Below are 24,006 nucleotides of genomic sequence, written 5' to 3'. Positions count from 1 at the left end.
TCATTCATTGTGCTGATGGGGATTCCAGATTTACAGTCTAAACAAATTCACTGATCAGGAAATACCTAAAAGTAGCTATCAGTTCACAATAACTTAGGTATTTGGTCTATAGATGTAATTTATAAATAGCCTGATACCACTATTTAAAACATTCAACATCACCATTAATGTTTTATGATGTAATTTACGTATGTTATTTGCTTCAGAATTGAAGGGGTAAACCAGCCGCTTCTCCCCAGAGATTCCGACCTTGGATTTGTATATATTGCATTGCAGTATCATTATGAAAATTGTCAAGCATTTGTTTATATGTGAAAACATGTCTCTGAAAGGGACTTGGCAAAAGACTCGACATTGGACATTCTACTTGCGCAGTTTATTGCACGGGGAGCGTCATCAGGAAAGGAAGGTGATCAAATTCAATTCACTAAAGGGGAGGGTAGGTCCAATTCTTTGGATCAAGAGTTCTTCGCCCTTGAAGTTTCTGTTAGTACAATACCATCGAAATTATCCAGGTATTTTTCCATAACACTGCTAATGAAATGCAGTTTATGTGGGATATTTCTGAAATGTTCCAGCCACGGTGCTGTGACTTTTGCGTATCGTGTTGTTAAACTGCTGCTGAAGTCAACTGTAGAAAGTGCGCCAGAGTTGTCACACACTTGTTGAACGTGTTAGAGGCCTGATGTTATTTCTGCTTGAAAACTAGCAAGAATTAAAAACGCAAAACACAAGGAAACCCTAATGTAGAATGCAAAGAATTACATGCAGATTCCAGTGAGAAAAGCAGCAGCCAAAAAAATGGACGACAGGAGACTTGCTATTGTCAGCCGGGAGCTTGTACCTGCTGACTCCCACTACCCTGGTCTTGTCAGCCATCATCAGCATGACATGGAGCCACACCTAGCACTGTTTCCCACACAAAATATGAAAAAAAAATTCGGACTGGTGAAAGTCAGTAGGATGCAGCGGAGAAGCTTTCTTAAAACTGGTTTCATATATCGTATATACAAAGAATACCTGAGCAGTCCACTAGTGCTGCTTGTGACTAACCTCTCTGCTTGTCTGGTTGACAGTACGGTACACATCTTCGAATAATTCAAATCGAGAGATCAACAAAAATCACATTCGTTGTAGTCTGCAAATCATACAGTTTTTTTTTTTCTGATAAAGCAGCAATACGAGCTTTCTAACAGAGCAACACGGTGCATTTTCATTATATAGTAGAACTGCGTCTTTGCTGACAGGAAGAGCACCAATTATTTTCCTGATAGAGCAGCACTGCGTATTTTCCTAATGAAGCAGCAATGCGTAATTTCTGATGAAGCAGAAATTCCCATTTTCTCAGATAGAGGAAAGCTGAGAATTTTCCTGATGACAATGCCAAGAATCACATTGATCCTGATAAATGACTATACGTCAGTTTTATAAAGGAACACAATTGCCAGAAAACGTTCTTTTTTTATATAGTTTTGAAATTAAAGTATCCTGCACAGAAGACCAAGTTTGGTGTCATTAGCTCTGATGGTTAACTGTGATGAGGAGCTTGGAGGAATCATTTTGATCAGATCTGGCGTGGTCTTCACGCTCAGATCTGGCGTGGTCTTCACGCTCAGATCTGGCGTGGTCTTCACGATCAAATCTGGTCATCAAGAAAGTGTTTCCTCATTTATTTTCGGGTCATTACCTCAGTGTAAGACGGCCGGTGTGTTAAAACAATGCAGAATAATATTTAATATGTGAGAGCACAGAGTGTAGCTCGTAGTGTTGGGGTTAGTACACAGCTCGGTGAGCTTGAGGAAACACTCTCGACCTCCTCTTTAATTTTTCCACTCAGGTTTCTAGTACATTAGTTTACATTTTCAGTTAGGTTCTGTTTCCGACCCCCTCAGTGTAGTTATAAGGTCCAACTTCCTTGTTTACCACCCTGGTGTTCATCTCTCACCCACATCTCATGAATTCATACTAAACCCTCTTATTTTATTCTCTCTCTCTCTCTCTCTCTCTCTCTCTCTCTCTCTCTCTCTCTCTCTCTCTCTCTCTCTCTCTCTCTCTCTCTCTCTACTTCTATACAAACTTGTACAATAAAACACACACAAAGCAACTTAGATGAATAAGACACCTATGCAACACTTGAGGTACTGACTACGTTACACTACTACGTCTACTGTCTCCAGTGATATATTCACCTATATTCGACTGAAGAATCCTGCCGTGTAGGCAACATGTGTCTTATTTATCCACATATTACAACGTGGATAAATAAGGCATAAGAGCGACTGAAGAACGACATAATAAAGATTAAAACATTTCAGAACTTGAAAAAGCCTGAGCTAGATGAGATCAAGACAGACTACGTTAGTAAGCTGAAAATACAGAGGCGGCTCCAAGAGCTAGAGTTCATATAATCATAGTGAAGAAAAACGGTACAACTGCAGGGGACATTCAGCTCGATCCAAGGATGGGGAGGATAACACTGTTTCACTAAATTAAACCCCCTCCACCGGCGTCAAGGAATGCCCACTGAAGAGCCATCAAACTCATCTCCTTGACGACACACAGAGACGATAACCTCCGTGATACTAGTTTATAATTCTTCTCAGTAGATGGACTCACAAAACATGACACCTCCGCATCTTAGCAGTGTGGTTTTATAACGCGTCTACGGGAGTGAGTTGGTGTATCGACAGGTGGTAACAGAGCATTTACAGGTGGTGGTGCAAGTTTATAGATGGTGTTGTGCCTACAGGTAGTGGTATACGTCTATAGATGGTGTTGCGTCTACAGGTGGTACACGCCTGTAGATGGTGGTATTGAGGCTACAATGGCGCACGTCTATAGATGGCGATGTTGTGTCTACAGTGGTGGTGCACGTCTATAAATGGTGGCGTTGCATTTACAGGTGGTGGTCGTGGTACATCCTTTTCAGCTCTTCACTCGTTTTGGGACAATAATTTTCCAGTTGGTAGGACTGGAAAAGGTGGATCATCTTGTTCTGGTTCTCGAGGTGGTGAAGCTCGCCCGTGTATCGCAGAAGAACGGCGGAACCATTAACAGAGGCTGCCTCAGGAGGTGTCTGTATGGGAGAGATACACACATAGGTTGACTTACTCAAAAAAAGAACTGACACCCTCATAAATGGTGAGCTTGACACAGTGTTATCTTAGCTAACGCTAGGGGCTCCTTGATAACACTGGCATCAAACTGACTAAAGTACGCACTTCCATTCATGCCTGGAGAAAAAAAACTTTACAATTCAGTACAGTTCGGCAAAATAAATTTGTATTCCTGTAGGTTTGAACGAGTTAACAAGTTTAAATAAGGGAATAATATGGGAGAACCTCTTTTATGGACAGTTTTTGAAAGAAAATTTATCTTTGATGTAGAATTCCAGCAGAGGACACGCAGCCGTGAGACACTGAGCTGACGACGACGTTTCGGTCAGACTTGGACCATTTACAAAGTCACACTAACGTTTATGTGACTTTATAAATGTTCCAGTCACGGTATTGTGCCTTTTTGCGATTTATTTTAGTTTATTATAAGCAGTATAGGATAACTATTACGTTCTTCTGGAACAACTAAACCCAAGAGGGTGAGGGGGGGGGAGAGGAAATTAGGTTTGATCTGAAAAGGGAAAGGATAACTCGAATTCATTTTAGAATCAAGGCGCCTCAATACAGATCAAGGCATAAGTGCTTTAGAATAATGTTGAAAATATTAAGAACTAATGAAGGGAAATCAGCAATATTTAGAGATTTATTTTCGCTATTATCGTTTCAGTTAACTGCGCAATTAAATTTAGTTTGACATATTATAGTAAATTATATTTAATGAGAAGCATTATTATTGTACAGTATGTCAATAATTTTTGTATAATAAATACTGGCTCTGGAAATATAATTAGCACTACACGCTGTAAACAACCACTTACTGTTCTGCACCTGATGTTTTTTGTATGCAATTTTAAAGCGTAAATCATTAATTAGGTGCTTATAAACATCAGCTCCTGAGTGTTGCCTCGCTGGGGAAAAACTCAGTAAGTTACAAGGAAAATATCTTCATTTCATGATTTTCCATGATTATGAAAACATAAATTTTGAGGAATAATTATTATACAAAATGGCTTTTGGAAAAATTGTTTTGAAGTCGTATTATATATATTTTGTACTTAAATAGATGGCAGTAGTATTTTGATTATCTCCAGAAGTGGGAAATTTTCACCTGATGTGGGTTTAACAATATGACTTACATGACTAGTGGTCACTAAATATCTATATCCTTAAAGGAATGTTGTACTAACAGTGATCTATGGTAGATGGAAATGGTTTGAAATACCAACACGATGGTAACACACAGATGCAGCATAATGCGATTCTTTAATGACAAAGACTCCAAGTTAAGTGAACTATTGTCTGGGCGAAACGTTGTCATAAAAGGATCGTATTATACGGCACTTGTTTCTGGTACAATGTAACCAACTTGTAAATAATGAAACAGAATTTTAGATTAGCTCTTCATTTGTCATCCTACATATATGTCTTCATATACTGACATTAAGTTAAGACAGAATGGAAACCTGTACTAAGACAACATTCCGCTTGGAGATCCAACTTTTCAAGACTTGGAAAAGCTTAAATTCCAAATCACACGTTATGTCAATAAAGATTTCCAGTCTGATATACTGTCTTCCTTTGCCAGGATATCAGTTTTATATTCTCTTCCCCAGCTGACGTCCTCTTCAGCAGCCTGGTGAGGAAAGACTCAGTTGTGCGGTCCGAACCTCAGCCGTTCTGGGAGTTGTTTAGAATCGTATTTTTTACAATTTAGCGAGTCATATAATACTTTTGTTACCTTTTGTTTCGTTGGTGGGAAGAGACTAGGTTCAGAACAAACTTTTATAATAGGCTGTGTTTCGCTCTGGTGTGAGCTGTATCAAGCCAGAAACGGAGTTATAATAAAGGTTTTCCTGTACCAACTGTCTGACTGCCATTCTTGAGGAATATACTTGGCATCCCTTCACGCTGTTTCATTCTCCACACATGAGGTTACTTGTAACATCTATAACATTGTTATCTACATGTAGGTAGCTTGTATGATCTATATTCTTGTTATCTATACGTGTGTTAGCTTGTACACTCTAGAACCTCATCATCACGTGTTTGCCTGCGGGTTACCTACTCGTGGGTTAGCTTGTGCCATTATCCAGATCTGTAAGGAAACTGGTAAGACTATAAAGACGCAAATGAATGAGGGTTTCTCTACCTCCCTCAGCACTGGTGCTTACCTGGGCGAGGCGGGTTGTTATCCAATGTTTTCCCTACCTCAGTACTAGTGCTTGCTTACCTGGGCAATGAGCGTGTCATCCCAGGATTTCCCTTCCTCCATCAGGCACTGACCTTGGCTGTTTGCGTGTCCTGGGCGAAATGCATGTCGAATACAGCACTAGGTGGGAGGATGGTGAATGAGCGACAGTTTCCTTCTAACAAGAGGCTCAGATCTTCCCCACACGTTTTTTGAACTGTCTTTGTGAGTATCTGGTCCTGGCTAGCGAGCACGTCGTCGATGTCGACCTGAAGGGCAAGAATGAATGAGGTCAGGTTTAAAATGTTATCTCCTCAATGGATTCCTATTGTAAACAGTGCTTGTCTGTCACAGGATGCTGACGTCAGGATATGGACAATGAGCTGCGTGAAGCATGAAGAGTTTTTATCTAAATGTTGACAGAGAGATTATCCTTTTATCTGGGAGGAACAATGACGTTACTCAGAAGAGCAGAAAATATTATATTTTTAAGATAGTACGCGGTTTATGGATTTTTATCTAGAACGTATTTCGTTCACTTGGGACTTTGTCAGTTCTCACGGAGATAAGTAAAAAGAAAACAAATCCTTTGAGCCCTTATCAAGAAATCAATAATAGTCGCACACTTTGTTCATCACCCACATTCCTAGATGAAGAGTGCGACTATATTAATGATACCTTCCCTGAACTATGCTATCCACATTACTTCATCACTGACCGCAAAAAACAAGAGATGATACTAGTGTACATAGAGCCACTCAAGATTCCAACTGCAGCAAATACACAGTTCTACTTGTCAACATCATAAATGATAACTTCTCAAAATCTTTACCCAAAACCAACATCAGGGTCGCCAGCACAATAAGGGACTTAATTAAAAAATAAGAAACAGCATCTAAAACCACCACTGCCGGCATCTACAGTACGTCATACCTTGATAAATTAGACACATGTGCAACTCTTGGGTATCTTTATTGAGGAAACGTTTCGCCACACATTGGCTTCATCAGTCCATACAAAGGAGAATCTTGAAGAACAGGAGGAGAATGAGGTAATCAGTCCCTCAACCTTGAGTCGATGTGGTCAGTCCATCAATCTTGACTAGAATACGGCATACGTGCTGAGAAGGAGCTTATAAACCGTTGGCAGGAGAGGTGCAGAAGTCATAGGTCGTGTAACATTTGTTCAATGTTGAAGTAGGTCGTACCCAAGAATTAGGCAAGCGAAGAATTCCCAAGTATTAAGATCCCAAGAAGTTGCAGTGTCTGACAGGTTTGTAGATGAATGGTTCAGAGAACCGACATGTTGATAAATTAGACACATGTGCAACTCTTGGGTATCTTTATTGAGGAAACGTTTCGCCACACAGTGGCTTCATCAGTCCATACAAACCTGTCAGACACTGCAACTTCTTGGGATCTTAATACTTGGGAATTCTTCGCTTGCCTAATTCTTGGGCACGACCTACTTCAACATTGAACAAATGTTACACGACCTATGACTTCTGCACCTCTCCTGCCAACGGTTTATAAGCGCCTTCTCAGCACGTATGCCGTATTCTATTCAAGATTGATGGACTGGCCACATCGACTCAAGGTTGAGGGACTGATTACCTCATTCTCCTCCTGTTCTTCAAGATTCTCCTTTGTATGGACTGATGAAGCCACTGTGTGGCGAAACGTTTCCACAATAAAGATACCCAAGAGTTGCACATGTGTCTAATTTATCAACATGTCGGTTCTCTGAACCATTCATCTACGTCATACCTTGCAGAGGTTGTGACAAGTTTTACTTAGGGGAAGCTTCTGGGACCTGAACACGAGGATCAGCAAACAGAAATACCTGCCAGAGGGATGGCATGAACAGTGCTTGCTGGTACTGAAAAATGGTATAGTGATACCATCAAGATGTGGAAAAAGACACTTCTATACAGTTCAGGACATTCATTACAGTGTCTTATTCCACAGCGCTTGTACTATTCACCGCCACACAGAAAAACCTCCTGATGAATTTCCCCAGGGTTAAACTAATGCAAAGAAGTAGACGGACCAGACTTTGATTTGAATGTGCTTTGATTACCACAATTAACACTATCACACAGAACTCAGGTTCATTCCCAATTTCTGGAACAATGACCAAACATTTTCTCATCGGTTATGACACTGCTATCTCATAAAACTTTATGGAAAAGTACTGAAGTCGGCCTACTGACGCACCTAATTTTGAACTTCAAAGTAGTTTCCACTTTGGCTATCAGCATTACTAAAGGTGACATCACCAGTCCGTCTCTGTACCTCACGTCTCACTACTATACATATGTTCTGTTTTTACTAATCGTGTTATTACGATTTCGTGAGTCAATTAATAAGGTCCCTGGTGGACGAAATGTCTCAATAATATACTGTAAACAGCATATTGTGTCTTATTAACATACTTATCGGTATATTCTACCAATAAAATAGTAAAAAATACGCAGAAAAAGTAGAAAGCAAATAGAAAAAATGCAGAAAGCATTAGAAAAGTTAGAAAACAAACAGTAAACAGTAGAAAAACAAGATGATGAATTAGACATATGCGTAACATATGGGTATGACAGCAATAATGGTAGACAATACCGACAGAATGATGAATAATACATGTGCAACATCTGGGTATCTTTATTACGAAGATGATAAAGCTGCTGACTGGCGAAACAATTCATTACAGCGGTTATATGAAGGTGCAGAAACTTGGTATCTATATTAGAGAGGCATCGCCTGCACAGCTTCATCGACATAAAACAAAAACCAGAGTATCCTGTGTTAAAATATCAAAAACATGTAATATCATCTGAGATCTGCATGAGGCACAGTGGTGCATTTCACATGTTCATTTTGCTGTGAGAATATTTTATTACGTAGTCTAGATTCCCACGTCAACAGACTAGTAAATGCATCGTGCTACTTTATAATGAAGTGCGACCTTCCAAAGCAAGATCTGAGTGGCTGGACCACTCAACCAAGCACGGGTGTACAGCTGCTCTGCACGCCGGCACAGTGCAATCAGTTAAGACAACACCGCCTCGTGTTTTAAATGTAAAACATTCCTTCTCACTTAGCATCAGCGTGGCTGGAGAGAGAGAGAGAGAGAGAGAGAGAGAGAGAGAGAGAGAGAGAGAGATCGGCCAGCGGGTAGCGAACGGAGAATCGAGCCTCTACCAATCTACTCTGATCCCAACTCATTCTCCTAAGCGAGCGTCATTTATTTTTACTATAATTTAAAACAGTATAAACAAGCGATGTTGACACTAAAGCAAAACCTTGGTTCTGTGGTGTATAGACTAATTCCGCCACCTCCACTATTACTGATTTTCTGTTCAGTTAACATAACTTTCTCCTTAATACATTTATTTATATCATTACATGGTATGTGATACCGACAAGCTGATGAACAGGATATATAAGCATCTCCAGGTATCAGGCTAACCACCAGGTAGGCGAGATACCGTGTTGAATAAATTTGACAAATTGGGATTTACACAGTTCACTAACACTGAACTTTGTTTAAGGAAAATGCATCAGCGCTAAAAGAGCAATGTCGATCAGAAGTGATCTCACTATCACACAGAAAATAAAAATACCATCCATTTTTTTTTGTAATTAAACTTCGTATATAATAACACTCCTTTTTTTATTAGGCATCAAAATTTCAGTATTTAAATCCATCAGTAGTTATGGTATTAAATAACCATTAATATAATAACTTTTTTTGGGTTATCCCAGGTTCTCTACACATATGCTGCTATGTATGATAATCTATGTAACCGTATTTGTGTATACCTGAATAAACTTACTTATGGCACGGGAAAAAATTATATTCTTTCAACGAATTGTGCAAATTGGCACCTACGCAATCTAGTACTAATTAGTATAGTCTTCTAAATAGGATACGCCGGAATAGGTGTAAAACAAGATAGAAAGGCCCTCTCAAGTTATTGCACAGTAACCGGTGCGTTATTTGCGTGAATAACACTAACAAACTGGCACCTACACAGCACCTACACAGCACCTACACAGCCATTGATAAAAGTCTGTAACAGATCAGAATAAACGTTCTTAAGTTACCACAGGGAAACCTTTGGAGAAGCTTGCAAGATCCTTTGTTCGTTCCCCGGCACGGGGGGAACACGTTGGGCATGCCTTTGTACACCTGCTGCCCCTGGTGACCAAGCAATAAGTAGGTACATGGATGTTAGTCGATTGTTGTGGGTGACATCCTGGAGGTAGTAGTATACCTAAGATTGAGCTGGGCTTTGAAATGATCTGAAGTAGCATAACAGCTCTAAACCTGTATAATTAATGTGTAAAAAAAGTGCAAGGTACACCTTCGGCGAATAATAATAATAATAATAATAATAATAATAATAATAATAATAATAATAATAATACTTTAACCAAAACACGATGAGGTTATTGATAGGAATAAATCACTGAACTTAGTGTTAGAATCCGCTGCACTCAAGTTCTAAAATCTGTAAGCAAGTGCGCTATCCACTGTACTAATCCGGCTTAAATAAGATTGGTCCATCTAACTGGGACCTGAGCTAGAGCACGCCACAGCCATGCTGAAGTAAGAGAAGTTTGTAAAACCCTGCATTTGTGGCCTGCTAGCTTTAGGAGTGGCTTGCTACAGGATCAAACCCGTCCTTCGGTGAGTTGTTTACAGTCGTGTTATTACGATTCCACTAGTCATTCATAACGATGAGTAAGACAAGTGTGCAACACTAACAATCTTTAATGTTCGTCAGTAGTAATTCCCAGTGTTGCACATGTCTCTCGCTCACCAAGTTGTCGGTGGTGCTGATCGTATATAATATGACAGTCATTCGTAATGGTTGTTGTCAGTATTGCAGACCTTATATAATGACATTCGCAATGGTTATTATCGGTGTTGAAGACCTTATATAGTGACATTCGTAATGGTTGTTGCCGGGGTGTCGTAGACCTTATATAATGACATTCGTAATGGATGGTATACCCACCAGTTGGTGAGCGAGGTTGGTGAGGAGTGGGTGGTGGGCGGGGGATGACAGCACCAGAGCTTCCATCATTTTACCACTCCCCATCATCAGCATCCCTGACCCTGAACCAGCCGCCTCCACCCACATGGCCCGCGTCATCACCACACCCAGGGGCAGCACCACGCCCCCAGCCGCCCACAGGAGACCCACTCGCCCCGCCATCCATACGTACCATCCCGGTTTGGTGGTCCAACCGGTCATTTGGGCCAGTTTCTGAACCGGGGTCAGACTCACTATCTGTAAGAGAGTCAGACTTGGCCTCTTGAGATATCTACCTGAAGTTACATAATAGTCAGCAATAACTGCATAGTTTATTTTGATTTTGTCAAAATGTTTGTATGAGCCATACTGGTTTAACGCTTGTTTTTAATGCAACAACAACAACAACAATAATAATAGTAATAATAATAATCATTCAAGAATGCAAAACAACCACGGGGGGAGTTGAATGATAGCTCTAGGCCTTTCATGTTGCAGTCAACACATCATTAGCTTGCAGTGTTGCAGAAAAGAGGATTAAGTCCCAGCAAAGACGTTCAGAGGAAGAGTTATTGCTAGAATGAGGGAAGAGGGAAGCAGTAGAGGCTAAGTGCCCCAGACATATCAACCAGTACTCAGTGCCTGGTGCCTGAAAGACTGAATAATAAAACATTAGATGGCAGCCAGTCCACAAGCACTGAAATTGTAGTGGTAACCCGACGAACGTTACTCTAGTGACATCACAATCATCAAAAATTGGGCCAGACTTCGATACGATGAACAAAACACATTAAAGTCTGCAATAACTGGGCAAACTGGCCGGAAGATAAAGTTAATGTTCTTTGTTCCACTTTACTTGGACGGTATATTGTAGAATCGGCCATCGCAAAAGATGATAAACATTCATCATATAATAATAATAATAGCGGCTTACTCAAATTAGATTTGTTAGTGGAGGCTATAGTCCATAACCTGAGTGTCCCGTAGCTCGATCTCTAGCGCACTCAGTTTACACACTGAGGTTCGGAGTTCGAATCTCCGGTACGACTGGAAAACATTAGGACGTCTTTCCATAAGACACCTGCTGTCCCTGTTCATCCATCAATATAAAATGGGTACCTGGGTGTTAGTTGACTGGTGTGGGTCGCATCCTGGGATAAAACTGACCTAATTTGTCCGAAATGCTCTGAGCATAACAAGCGGCTTTCTATACAGCAGTATGTTTATATATCAGCTAGACCTGAATATCTTGTACATGTAGTTGTAGAAATAAAGATATTATAAAAATAGGACTTCTGTACGAATGCGATGGATTGTCTTAAATGTAACACAGAAGAAACAGGGTCATTCTTTCTGGCGTGGTTTTGATGCTTTGACCAGCGTCTGCCTCAGAATCTTGTGGTATAAACTATAGTCGTCTTCCCTTTGAATAAACTACAGATGTCTCCTCCTTTAAATGAGTCGGCGGTGAACCCGTTTTCTAATGTATGGAAAAATACCTAAGATAATAGTCAGATATCTATATTTAAAATGTTGAGTCTTTTACATCATATCAAAGTCTTACCGAATTTTTGATAATTGCCATGCCACTAATGTTACGCTCGTCGTGTCTGCTTGGACATCTTCCTCTCTACTGCAACATTGCAAGCTCCTGATAATGTACTGATTGCAACACGAAAAGACTAGAGCTATCATTTAACTCCCCCGTGGTTGTTTTGCAATATATATATATGTATATATATATATATATATATATATATATATATATATATATATATATATATATATATATATATATATATATATATATATATTAATTGATATTTGGTAAAGTTCGGGGATCATCGCACCAACGGCTCGGTCTGAAGTAATGTTTCATGTACTCGAGTGGAGGGTCTCACCTTGGGCAAGTCAAGGAATCCGAGGTGGACATGAGGGAGGCGGGACACCCACTTGCCCCACACATCACTTGGTCCCACGGAGTTTCCCCAGAGATACACGTACACACGGCGTCCCTCAAGGCCACTTACACCAACCTGCTTGTTGGAGCTCTCCTCGTAATACTTGTCCAGGGAGTGAATCATACCTCCCTTGGCGTCGGTGATGGTTGCCGCCTCGATGGAACATGCATCCAGGGCGGTCATGTAGCCGTGGGAAGGTGGCGGCAGGAACATCATGGGCGGAGGGAAGGGAACGGGCTAGACGGAATTGAGACGGAATTGTAAACAATGAATTAATTAGTAACATCAGTTTACAAAAAAATAATATTAATCAGTTCAAGCGCTAGACCCGTAAGGGTCGTACAGCGCTGCGTGGAGGGATGTCCGAAAGTAAGAATGTGTGGAGGAGTGTGTGAGGGGTACGGGGGGGGGGGTGTTCTGGTGTTATTGGAGGGGTAGTGAATGGTACATCAGTTCACAGAAAACGATTTGGAATTATAATAAATCATAGTATACAAGACATTATTTACTAGGCTGTGACAAGTGGCCTGAACTAAGTTAATTTTTAAACTGAGTGAATATGAGCGTCAGTGGAAAATAATTACTATAACATAAGAAGAGCAATGTATGATATATGAAAATTTTTGTACTAGAAAATTTAAATCTGGATTGAGTAGTGTGTCACATCTTTTTAGTAAGAAAATGTTTATATTAACAAGTTACAGGTTGTTCACTCTGACAATTTTACAAAATCGTGAAATTAATAGGACAGTAAAACCATTATTAACGAAGACGGAGTCAGTACGGTGGCGGGACGTTACATGACCATCTTAGTTGAAGTTATCATAGACGTGTTGCAGCGACTCTTTGTTCGGGTCTTTATATTCCTTTTATGAAATATAAACGCTTTTCCTTTCAAACTTCCTTGAACCCCTTTTTATCCACTTCTCCGAGGCTATGGGTCCCACAATTTACACCTACACACACACACACACACACACACACACATATATATATATATATATATATATATATATATATATATATATATATATATATATATATATATATATATATATATATATATATATCCCCTAGGGCGACAAACATCCGCCGAGCAAATGCCAACAACAGGACACCTGACGCCTCAAAAATCAGAGCCCAAATTAGCAAAAAAAAAAAAAAAAATGGAGGATAATACTATTGGAACACTGAGGCTTATAACCAGTGAGGATACCATCGCTCTTAAGGACATCATTACAGAACAAGTTCTGAAGAAAAAACATCCACCCAGGGCTCCCAGTACCAACATTGACCTCCCTAACATTGCAGCAGGTGAAGAACATTTAACCTTACAGGATGGTGATGTGTATAAAACTGCTATGTCATTTCCACAGGGCTCAGAAGAAGGTTTCACCCGTTTAAGGCCACAACACTTAAAACAAATGCTCAGTCCAGCACTTGGTGATGTTTCAGAGAGGTTGTTGTCTGAACTCGCCAAATTTTCCAGTGTGTGCCTGGCTGGCAGTGTCCCAGAGACTATTAGACTCCTTTTCTGTGGTACCTCACTGTGTGCCATCTGGAAGAAGGATGGAGGAATCAGGCCCATTGCAGTGGGCAACACCTTTCGGCGCCTAGTCGCCAAGGCTGCAGTAAGAATGGTGAGTCAAGAGGCTGCCTCAATGTTGCAACCAACTCAGCTTGGTTTTGGTGTTCAAGAAGGCTGTGAAGCAGCTGCCCATCAACATGTCAGATTAAAAAGCCTTGATCAAATTGGACTTTGCCAACGCTTTCAACTTAGTCAGAAGGGATGCTGCTCTCCAAGCAGTTTCTAGACACTTCCCTTCCCTCTATCCCTTCATTGAATCGTTTTATAGTGTGACTTCTAAACTTTTGTTTGGGAACCATGAAATTGACTCGCTTGAGGGTGTGCAACAGGGGGACCCTCTCGCCCCCTTTCTATTCTGTCTGGTCATCAAGGAAGTCACAGAAGCGCTCTCCAGTGAGTTCAATATCTGGTTCTTGATGATGGTACCCTAGCTGGCACTACCGAATTTCTCCTGGAGGACATCAGAAAAATTAAAGACAAGGGATAGAGTCTGGGCCTATCTTTAAACCCAACCAAATGTGAAACAGTTTCTACCAATCGACAGATGATCCAGAATAATAGTGCTGGTTTACCAGGAGCACGAGCCACTGATCCTCTTTGGTGTTTCTCTTGGGCCCAATGCCATCGGTCTGATCCTAGAAAAAAATATCAGACCTCAGGACGATGGAAGGCAGGATAAAAGACATCGATATAAAAGATGCCTTCTACCTACTCATCAGGTGCCTGCCAATCCCAAAACTTACCTACTTTCTGAGATGCTCCCCAGGTTTCAGCAGTCCGAAACTCAAGGAATATGACTCTCTCCTTAAGACCATGCTAGAGAGTGTATTGTCTCTTTCCCTCGAAGATGGACAGTGGTTGCAAGCCTCACTTCCAAACCATACCCCCGGCCGGAATTGAACCCGCGGTCATAAAGTCTCAAAACTCCAGCCCGTCGCGTTAGCCACTAGACCAGCTAGCCACAATAAGATTCATCCAACTAGGTATATTTCTACACCATAGGAAGGTTAGCACAGGCACCTCTGTGACCACAAATGCAAGTTTTTACAGACGAATCTCCAGCTAGCGTGGCCGTGACGAACTCTAGCTCAAGTCCCTTCACTGCTGTCAACATGACTCAAGAAATCGTAATGACACGATTGCAAACAAACCATACCCCCGGCCGGGATTGAACCCGCGGTCATAGAGTCTCAAAACTCCAGCCCGTCGCTTCCAGTCAGGCTTGGGGGGGGTTAGGAGTACGCAAATCCTCCCAGATTGCCCTACCAGCTTTCCCATCCTCTTCCATAGTATCAAATGAGTTAATAGAATAAATTCTTCCGGAAAACCTCAGTGACTCGGCAGGAATACAGGGCCCTAGCTACACCAGTGCCATCGCTGAATGGGAGACTCTTACTGCTCCAGCACCAAAATCTAGTGCAGCAGTGGCCTACAAACAATCAAGTTGGGATGTCCCCATCGCTGAAAAGGCGCTTGCCAACATGCTTAGGGCTGTAACATCAGACTAGGAGACTGCCCGTCTCCAAGCTGTGAGTGCACATCACTCCTGGGACTTCCTCCAAACAGTTCCCATTTTGGCAATGGGAACATGCCTCGACCCTAAGACCCTCCGTATTGCAGTGGCTCTGCTCCTTGCTGAGCCAATTCACACGGAATATATGTGTATTTGCGGCGATGTATAAGTCGACCAATATGGTCTACATGGTCTTAACTGTTCCAAAACCAAGGGCTGGCATGCAAGACACAATGAAGTCAACGACATCATAAAGGGAACCCTTGCAACAGCTGGATGCCCAGCCGAGAGAGAGCTCTGATCACTAGCAGCCAACAATACCCACAACCCAGCAAACTGCCCCGACGGGTTCACCAGTCTATTCTTAGAAGAATGGCAAGCTCTTAGCATTGGACTATACCTGTGTGTCGACACTGGCTGACACCTACATCCATCACAGTGTCGGGCGACAGGGAGGAGCTGCTGATCACAGGAAGGAGTACAAGATCAACAAGTTCAGGGATATAAGCTAACAGTATCAATTCGCCCCAGAGGGATCAGTGACCTTAGGATCATGGGGGAAAAATGCCACACGTTTCCTTGAAGAACTGGGCTCCAGACTCATCGACACCACCAGGGACCCAAGGGCAGCTACTTTCATGTTCCAGCGCCTCAGCGTGGCCATCCAGAGAGGAAATGCATGCTGCATAACTGGCTCGCGTCCGGCTTCGGAGGAGCTGGAGGAGATTTATAATCTTTGATATATTGCACCAATGTATTCATGTTTGTGTTTTCTGTCAATGTATTCTGTCTATTAATTTCATATAGAATATAAAACATAGGGGGTAGTAGGAGAGGAAAATATTCAAACATTGCAGTAGTAGTTGTAAGAGTTATATCGGGTGGTACCTTGAAGTACTGGAGTGTGAGGGTGAGACGTCCCTGTTGCACAATGGACAATGTGGCGAACCCGAAGATTACCATCATAACAGCTATCCTGTACCAGGACCCGGCCAGCAGCAGGAAGCCCACCCACGCCACTATCAAGATAAAAATGATTTCGTTAGTTATTATCAATCACATGTTCTCTGAAGACGCATAAATTGAATCTCATGAGCATCACATGTCGTACTGAATATCCAGAGAGGCTCAGTTTGACTTGTAACTCAGTGAACGTTTTACCTAACAATGAGTCTTATTTTACCTAACAATGAGTCTTATTTTACCTAGCAATGAGTGTTATTTTACTCTTTCATTAATTCAGCAAAAATCAGTCTGAGCATCAAAAAATGTATATATTTTATTGTTGTTAAATAAGGTTGAGTAGATATTGACATATATTACGTAGATCACTGTAGTGAGTTATATATATATATATATATATATATATATATATATATATATATATATATATATATATATATATATATATATTTGTCGTGCCGAATAGGCAGAACTTGCGATCTTGGCTTAAATAGCAACGCTCATCTTGTCATATAGGACAAGCAAAAATTTGTGTATGAAATAATTTCGCCAAAATCATTCTGAAACTAACGAAAAATATATATTTCACTGTGTTTGTTGAGTATTAAATTATTGTAAACAAATCTAAAATATATATAGTTGAGTTAGTCTAAAATAAATTGTTCTTGTTATAAGGTTAGGTAAGTTTTCTAAGATTCTTTTGGTGCAAAATTAAAAGTTTTTACATTAACATTAATGAAAAAAATATATCTTTAAACGTATACGAGAAAATTTTAGAAAGAACTTAATTTTAAATGAGTTCTTGCTAATTGACCAGTTTTACATATTCGGCACGATATATATATATATATATATATATATATATATATATATATATATATATATATATATATATATATATATATATATATATATGCAATAAAATCACAGTAAACAGGTGATTTCAGAATATGCAAAACAACCACTGTGAAAGAATAGAGAAGTTCCAAGCGCTTTCGTGACTACTCACATTATCAAGTAACATTGTTCCTTGATAATGTGGAACTTCTCTATTCTTTCACAGTGGTTGTTTTGTATATATATATATATATATATATATATATATATATATATATATATATATATAAACACATCTGTCGTCTCCCACCAAGGCAGGGTGGCCCAAAAAAAGAAAAACTTTCATCATTCACTCCATCACTCTCTTGCCAAAGGTGTGCTTACACTACAGTTATAAATCTGCAACATTAACATACCTCCTTCAGAGTGCAGACACTGTACTTCCCATCTCCAGAACTCCAGTCCGGTCTGCCGGTTTCCCTGAATCCCTTCATAAATGTTAACTTGCTCACACTCCAACAACACGTCAAGTTCTAAAAACCATTTGTCTCCATTCACTCCTATCTAGCACGCTCACGCATGCTTGCTGGAAGTCCAAGCCTCTCGCACACAAAACCTCCTTTACCCCCTCCCTCCAACCTTTCCTAGGCGAATATATATATATATATATATATATATATATATATATATATATATATATATATATATATATATATATATATATATATATATATATATATATATATATAACTATTGAGTAAACTGCTCGTGAATTATATTTAATTTATCTTTATAAGATAACAATTAAACAGTTAGCTAGATTTACTTATTTTTCCCTGATATTTAGTGAAACATTGAATATTATAGCAAATATTTCGTATATACTTACACGAGGGTCTTGGTCTAATAAACATGGTGATGGTCCTTAAAGTTTTAGCTTCACAATGCCACTGGTTATATTTCTGTTTGTGTTGGTTTAAATGTTTGTCACGAGTTTATTGATTGTGTGTTAAAGTTTTCATCCGAGTTCCTGTTGCTCAATGACGTGGAGATGGCGAGAGCAAATTATTCACCTGATAAACTTCTGGTACAAAAAAAATGACAAATGACACGAAAAAGAGGACTTAGATGCTGATTTACCAACGAGTTTGTGGAGTCATCAGTTACGTCGAACTTGGAACTAAAATATCAACATTGTGAGCTTCAGTAACAATATTCTTCTCTGTGTCTCTAAAGCAGTTTCAGTCTTCACAATTCTTATTACAGATTCTTGTTTTTCTGATAATCTGAGAAAAAATATATATAAAAAGGGTAAACTTTCGAACTCTCAGTGCTTAATGTTTATAAAGTAATTAAAAGTGCACAATGAACCAAATGGAACAGTACTTATATGACAAATGAAAATTACGGAGTTTTACGAGTACCAGGTTCATCTGCACATTAAAAAACTGTCTTCTGGATACTGTGTAATGATATTTTGTTCACCCTGAATAATAAGCGAAGGACTTCCTTTACTGACAAGCATAAGTAAGGAAATCAATAATTTCACAATGGACATGTATAAAGATTTCAACTGGTTCATGAATGAATATAAACAATGAAATAAGTATATGGAAAAGTATAAATAATGGAACTGGGTCTGTTCTTCCAATTGCTCAGCGGTTAGACTTATTTGGTGACTCATATACCAATTTTCCACTGCAAGACCTCAGTCACCAAGGGTAACCCGTCACAGTTTCTAGCTTCACGATCCAACACTTATCAGCGATCACCGTCACCATTATCATTATAAGCTGTCACTGTCACTGCTGTGAATGACACAGTCACTGTACTTACTTATAACCACGCTGGCTTATTCCCATCACTGTAGATAAGTCCACTTGCTTGTCACCACTCTGGTTCATCACAATCACTACTACACTTGCCTATCACCGCTCTGGTTCATCATCACTACACCTGCCTGTCTCCACTCTGTTTCATCACCATCATTACACTTGGCTATCACCACTCTGGCTCATCACCATCGCTAGTAATCACCATGAGAGTAGTAGAGGCGGTGATCACCAGCAGTACCACTGACGTATTGATCAAGCGTCGTCCTGGGCACGAGGCAGTAGCTGCCCTGGTGACCAATGTAAACACAAGGAGTAGCCAGCTGCTACAACCTCACCACCACCACCACCACCACCACCACCACCACCACCACCACCACCACCACCGCCACCACCACCGCCACCACCACTGCCACCACCACCCCACCATCACCACCACCACTACAACCACCACCACCACCGCTACCACCACACCACCACCACTATCACCACCACCACGCCACCACCACTGCCACCACCACTACAACCACCACCACCGCCACCATTACCACACCACCACCACTGCCACCACCACCCCACCACCACCACTGCCACCACTACCATAACCACTACCATCACCACTGCCACCACCACTACAACCACAACCACCATTATCACCACCACCGCCACCATTACCACACCACCACAACAAGCACCACCACCACTGCCACCACTACCATAACCACTACCATCACCACTGCCACCACCACTACAACCACCACCACCACTATCACCACCACCGCCACCATTACCACACCACCACCACTGCCACCACCACCACCACTACCATAACCACTACCATCACCACTGCCATCACTTTCATCACCATTGCCACCACCAATGCCTCCATCGTTACCATTATCCCATTTCAAAATGTAATTGAAAGTAAATCAAAATGATATATTGTACTGAAATTTATTTAAGTAATTAATACAGCAGTGAAAATTAATTATTACAATTCCTAGCTTATTTTAACTCTATATAATTATTTCTCTGTAAAAATGTATTATGAACACACAACGGAATTTTTTTCCGGAAAGTTGTATAGATAACTGACAGAGAGATGCGAGAGTCGTGTAGCTTGTGGCAACAACTGAGAAATGACGGGGTACAGAAGGTTGTTTGGTACGGTGAGTGGCTCAGACATGACAGAATGCTGGGGTGAGAGTATATATGTAGCACTTTAGGTTGTGTGGCAGAGATACACGCAACACTTTTTAATACTATTAAAGCAATGGAACACAGATTTATATAATGTATATTTTATGTAAGTAAAATAGTTTATGGGAAAAGTAATTTTAACTTGGCCTACTGAATTTAAATACACAAGACAGATAATTAAAGTAGGTAAGACATCTGTGGCTACCCACAAGTAAAGTCGAGTTCTTTAAATATTTTCTCACTTTGATTAATACAGAACAAGGAGGTGGGTGGCAAGACTTAACCTGGTCATGGACTTAGCCTGGTCATGGACCGGGCCGCGGGGGCGTTGATCCCCGGAATAACCTCCAGGTAACCTCCAGGTAACCATGACAATCTTAAATTCAGAATTCCACGTACGTACGTTATTGGGGGAGTGACATGCATAATATGTTGGTCATAATCTGACAGTATTTATACAATAATTTTCCTTAGATATGTTCTTACAAATGTGAAATATTCTTTGATTCAAGATATACACATCTTTGAGTGATCTGGATAACAAGTCAGCCATCAACTTGTCCTCTCCATGGTTGTGGTATAATATCATTATGTGAATAAGCAAAGCTAACATCAGTCGCGCATTTATTGTTTTAGGTGAGGTGGATTGTGAGGAACTCCATCAAAATATTTAAATGTTTATACCAAGGCGCATGAGTAAGTCTCTATAGTGCTTTTATTCTTCTGATGTATTTTTTTCACATGGAAGAATGAAAACACGGGATGCAATTCTTTCATTTTTCGGGGAGAATAGTGGAGATTGCAACCTCGCTATCATCAACCTGCATGTTGAAAGGCGCAGTATTGGAGCTGCACGACAGAAACGTGTTCAAAAATACAAATAACCTGCACATAAGAGAGAGGAGCCTACGACCACGTTTCGGTCCGATTTGGAACATTTACGGTATTGTGTCTTTTTGTTATTCTTGTTCAAAAAGTCAGTAAAATCCGGCTATGCCTAAAAATAGCATCAGAGATTTTTTAGCAGTAGGCACTGCAATATTACGAATTGCCTCTTCTTTTCCTACGATATGCCAGCACCTGTGGTATATGAATATACCTCATTATGTCAGTGTATATAATGACGCACATCCACAAAACTACATCAAAAGCGGCCTATTAACAAAACGCCTGATTGACTTTACTTTGTGAAATAAGACGCTAGTTGGTTTGGGATGAGCAAAATGTTAAAAGAGTTCTTGTTGCCTGTGAAGGCTTGCTCAGCCCTGTAACAACTTCAGTAAGTATTACTAAGGCTGGCTCCTCCTCAGGAAAATTAATGAATAGAAAAAGAAATAATAACAGACAAACATAAACACTTTATTATATAGAAATTTAAAATATAAAACACTTAAATATGAAATATTAATCCTACATTAAAGAAAATGAAAAATGAAAAATATAAATGATAACTTAATTCAACGCTAATATATATAGGGTGTCTGGTGTTGGTGACACTGTGTTGTTGAAATCGTAGCCGTTGCTGATGATGGGGGGGGGGTCGCAGGTGTTGGTTACGACCCACTGGCTAGTTCTTCACAGTAGATAGAGCCTTGAATATTCTATCCCGATGACAGGAAAGCAGGTTCTTTACCGCTGCAATGATGTGGGGTTACGTCCTGCAATTTCCTACAGGTGCACAGGTAATTAAATCCAAAATGGGGAAGTCTCTGGACGTTAGTCCTTCTCCATCATTTCTTCTCGTTGATTGACAGGTGACCCTCACTGTCATCCAAGCTGAAAAGATAGACAGGTTACCCACTGCTTAAAAATCACTCTCCATGGCAAGTACAATACCTAAAAGATGTGGTGATTATTACAACAGTCAACTTAAAGCAAGGCTGAAAGGACTAAGTTTATTATTGGTCAAAAATGAAGCTTTTAACCAAGAAATCCACTATAATACAAGGCAGGCATGTACTTACAGTAGTGTTGGGAGCTGTGAGTCGAGTGATTTACTGTTTGACCAGAGCCCCACACATCACCTTTGGGGGGGGAAGAGGGAGGGGAAGGGATAGCGGGAGCTTGACTTACCCTACCTTAACAAGTAGCCGGCAATGAAACTATTGTTACTATATACTCCCTCTCTATTCCTATCTATTGAACTTTTCCCTCACATTGCCATTGATGACTTAAGATTTAAATTTTAACCTATTGAGCTCTCTCTGTTCACAACTCATGGACAACTAAATCCCGGAACGAGTGGCAACGTTGGCACGTTTCCATAAACCTATCTTCCATGTTTACCAACAGTCAGCTAAGACATGAGTATTAGGTGACTGTTGGCGAGGAGAATAACAACTTTTAGCCTGTAAATGCAATTTTGTAGAAAATGTTGTAAGCAAGATTTAATCAGTACTTCCCTGCACTATATGGGAATGTGAACAGTTAAGTCTTTTTTTTATACTACGGATAAGCGTTAAACTCGTAGGGTGACTGTCAAAAGTGATAATCAGGAACCTACCTATTTGATTACCAGTTATGCTTAAGATGAGCAAGACTGAACTAATTAACTCACACAGCCAGATATTTAGGTGAATTTATGCTGAGAAACATCAGTTTTGATCATTAATTTAAGGTGTGGAAATAAAACAAATAAACTAACTCATGCATGCAGTCCTAGGTATACACTGGGAAAGATATTGAAATGTGAGTGGTGAAAACCGTGGAGTTTATGACGCATAATGTAACGCTTAGCATACTACACGTGACTATATTATCTACCCCAACACACCTCCGTTGCAATCTACTCTAGCAGTCACCCACGACTGATGTCTACACCAGCGGTGACAACAGCTGCTGTCTACTCCAGCAGTTACCACAGCTGCTGTTTACACCAGCAGTGACTAAAGCTGTTGTCTACTCCAGCAATGACCATAGCTGCTGTCTACACCAGCAGTGACCATAGCTGTTGTCTACTCAAGCAGTGTCCACATTCAAGTGAGATAACCACTTGAGTGAGACTAAATTATATGAAACAACCACTTGACTGAGACAATCACTTAAATAAGACAACCACTTGAGGGAGACAACTACTAAATGTCTGAGTGATAAGTACAGTAACGTCAGAATCATTCAGTCTGAGTGATGAGGAGCAAGTGAAAGCTTCTCTTACAGGAGGTGCGGCAGCAGGTGAGGCTTAACTCAGCCTTCTCCTGCAGGAGGTGCGGCAGCAGGTGAGGCGTAACTCAGCCTTCTCTTGCAGGAGGTGCGGCAGCAGGCGAGGCGTAACCCAGGCTTACCCTGCAGGAGGCACGGCAGCAAGTGAGGCGTAACTCAGCCTTCTCCTCCAGGAGGCGCGGCACCAGGTGAGACGTAACCTGGGTTTCCCTGCAGGAGGTGCGGCAGCAAGTGAGGCGTAACCCAGGCTTTCCCTGCAGGAGGTGCGGCAGCAGGTGAGGCGTAACCCAGGCTTTCCCTGCAGGAGGTGCGTCAGCAGGTGAGGCGTAACCCAGGCTTTCCCTGCAGGAGGTGCGGCAGCAGGTGAGGCGTAACCCATGCTGGACCATTCTCACTGCAGCTTAAATTAGCACAAGTAACACTAACTCCGTCATAGCACCATCTCTGCCATGTTATTTCCCATTTATGGCAGCATCGGCAGAGATCACCGTCTGCGTAAAACAGAGCAGATTAGATCATCACTCTTGGGCGCTCTTTTGATTGGATGATTCAAGATTGCTTGAAGTGCGCGGTGCTTAACTTGTGATTGCTGCTGCAGCGCATGTTTGGCC

General features: G+C 40.8%; 1 protein-coding gene across 1 annotated transcript; it reads right to left on the bottom strand.

Annotated features, from left to right (window-relative positions):
* Positions 1-1,994: 1,994 nt before the first annotated feature.
* On the bottom strand, positions 1,995-18,484 carry LOC128691004 (uncharacterized). Its single transcript, XM_053779810.2, has 6 exons — positions 18,094-18,484; positions 16,293-16,423; positions 12,244-12,540; positions 10,325-10,600; positions 5,400-5,573; positions 1,995-3,076 (listed from the first exon to the last, which is right to left on the bottom strand). Exons 1-6 carry the CDS (start codon positions 18,116-18,118, stop codon positions 2,897-2,899), a joined length of 1,083 nt encoding a protein of 360 aa, XP_053635785.2. The 5' UTR covers positions 18,119-18,484; the 3' UTR covers positions 1,995-2,896.
* Positions 18,485-24,006: the final 5,522 nt, after the last annotated feature.

The sequence above is a fragment of the Cherax quadricarinatus genome, chromosome 27 (assembly GCF_038502225.1).
Source record: "Cherax quadricarinatus isolate ZL_2023a chromosome 27, ASM3850222v1, whole genome shotgun sequence".
Lineage (NCBI taxonomy): Eukaryota > Metazoa > Arthropoda > Malacostraca > Decapoda > Parastacidae > Cherax > Cherax quadricarinatus.
This window is presented reverse-complemented; position numbering and strand designations above follow the sequence as displayed.

What these genes read in the sequence shown, in the direction of transcription:
- LOC128691004 (XM_053779810.2), bottom strand. Translation starts at nt 18,118, where the DNA reads ATGTTTATTAGACCAAGACCCTCGT. An exon ending in TATTAGACCAAGACCCTCGT is followed by an intron (nt 16,424 to 18,093) that starts GTAAGTATATAC and finishes TTATCTTGATAG; the next exon opens with TGGCGTGGGTGGGCTTCCTG. An exon ending in TCACACTCCAGTACTTCAAG is followed by an intron (nt 12,541 to 16,292) that starts GTACCACCCGAT and finishes AATTCCGTCTAG; the next exon opens with CCCGTTCCCTTCCCTCCGCC.